General features: G+C 36.2%; 1 protein-coding gene across 1 annotated transcript; it reads left to right on the plus strand.

Moving 5' to 3' along the window:
• Nucleotides 1-1,614, plus strand: LOC7486760 (uncharacterized). The gene is made up of 3 exons (XM_002317871.4): nt 1-962; nt 1,236-1,313; nt 1,454-1,614. The coding sequence occupies exons 1-2, from the start codon at nt 357-359 to the stop codon at nt 1,308-1,310; spliced, it is 681 nt and encodes a 226-aa protein (XP_002317907.1). The 5' UTR covers nt 1-356; the 3' UTR covers nt 1,311-1,313; nt 1,454-1,614.

Genomic DNA, 1,614 nt, shown 5'->3' on the forward strand with positions numbered 1-1,614 from the left:
ATTGATATGATGAAGATGAAATACCACAGGGACCTTAAATTTCAATTGTAAATAACAAATGTGGAAACACCAACCAACCACAGCAAAGTCTTTACCCGAACGTTAAAACCGCTCTCTCCTCTCCTCTCTTGATTTAACATCTCTCAGAGTATAACTATAAATTCCCCGGCGATTAGATTATATAAAAGGATTCCTGTCATACAGCAATCTCATTTGATGACCAAAAGCTCCATCCTTTTTGTTTGCTCTCTTCATTCCACAATTCCCTCACAATCCAACCCCTTCAACACACAGCTTCACATGAAATAAAGAAAGACTCACAAATTCAGAAGTAGTGGTTTTGTTTGCGAATACCAATGGCTTCCTCATCATCTCAAGAGAGATCAAAGCAACTGCACAACTTTTCTTTGCCTTGTTTGAGATGGGGCAATCAGAGACTCCTTAGATGTGTCAAAGTCAGTGATGACATTATCAATAGCAATGATGATAATCAACACCAGCAAGGATTTCAATCAAAACCCATCAATTTGGTTTCTTACAAGAATTATAAACCAAACCCGATTCAAGTCAACAATGCTGCTGCCAAAAGATTGAAGCTTCCTTCTTCTTCTCCTTTTGTTGTTGAGGAAGAGAAAGGAGGAGGAAATATTGATGAATCTCCAAGACCCTGGAATTTGAGGACTAGAAGGGCAGCTTGTAAGGCTCCACTAAGAATCGAAGAGCAGCCGTCAAGGAGAAATGTTGTTGTTTCTCCAAGGGGGTATTTAGAGATTGATTCACCAAAGAAATATTATGAGAGTTTGATGGTGAAGAGGCAGCAGAGTTTCGAGATGAAGGAGAAAGTCAAGTTTTCGGTTTCTTTATCAAAGAGAGAGATTGAAGAGGATTTTCTTGAGATGGTTAGAATTAGGCCACCAAGGAGGCCTAAGAAGAGGCCTCGAATCGTACAGAAGAATTTGGATGTAAGTTTTTCTGGGTTTTGATTTTCTTGCTTGTTTGTTGAGAAAATGTTGGAAAGTTTTGTTTTTATTGAGTGATTGGCTAATCAGTCAGTTGTAGAATTATCAAGCCATAGAATTTGATTTTTTCCTCCAAAAAATTTCTTGTTCTAGTACTAATCAGATTAAAAGTTGTAGATTTCCATTTCCTTTCCTTTTTGTAGTATTTGACTCATTTTTGTTTTGTAGTTGGTTTCCAGAATGCTGATTTACAATTTTTTTTTGGCTATTTTACAGTCAATTTTCCCTGGGTTGTGGCTAGCTGAAATTACACCAGATTCATACAAGGTTCAAGAAGTGCCTGAATCATGAAAGGTGATAATCTCTAGTTTCATATCCATGTTGTTTATATTTCTGGTTGGATAATCCAATTCATTGTTGTTGTTGATTACCTTTTTATGATTTACATGGATAGTTTGGGTTATTAGTTATGGTGTTGGAAATTGGTTTTGCAGGGATTGAACTGAAAGCAAAATTGTTTTCTGGGGAGTTTCTTTATATTCTGCTTCCTTCCTAACACTGGTGCAATTCACCTCGACTTATGGTAATGCTGCACCATTTTTGTAAATTGCAAATTTAATGAAATAAAATCTTAAATTCTTGCTTTGTTTTACAA

The sequence above is a fragment of the Populus trichocarpa genome, chromosome 12, assembly GCF_000002775.5.
Source record: "Populus trichocarpa isolate Nisqually-1 chromosome 12, P.trichocarpa_v4.1, whole genome shotgun sequence".
Taxonomy (NCBI): Eukaryota; Viridiplantae; Streptophyta; class Magnoliopsida; order Malpighiales; family Salicaceae; genus Populus; species Populus trichocarpa.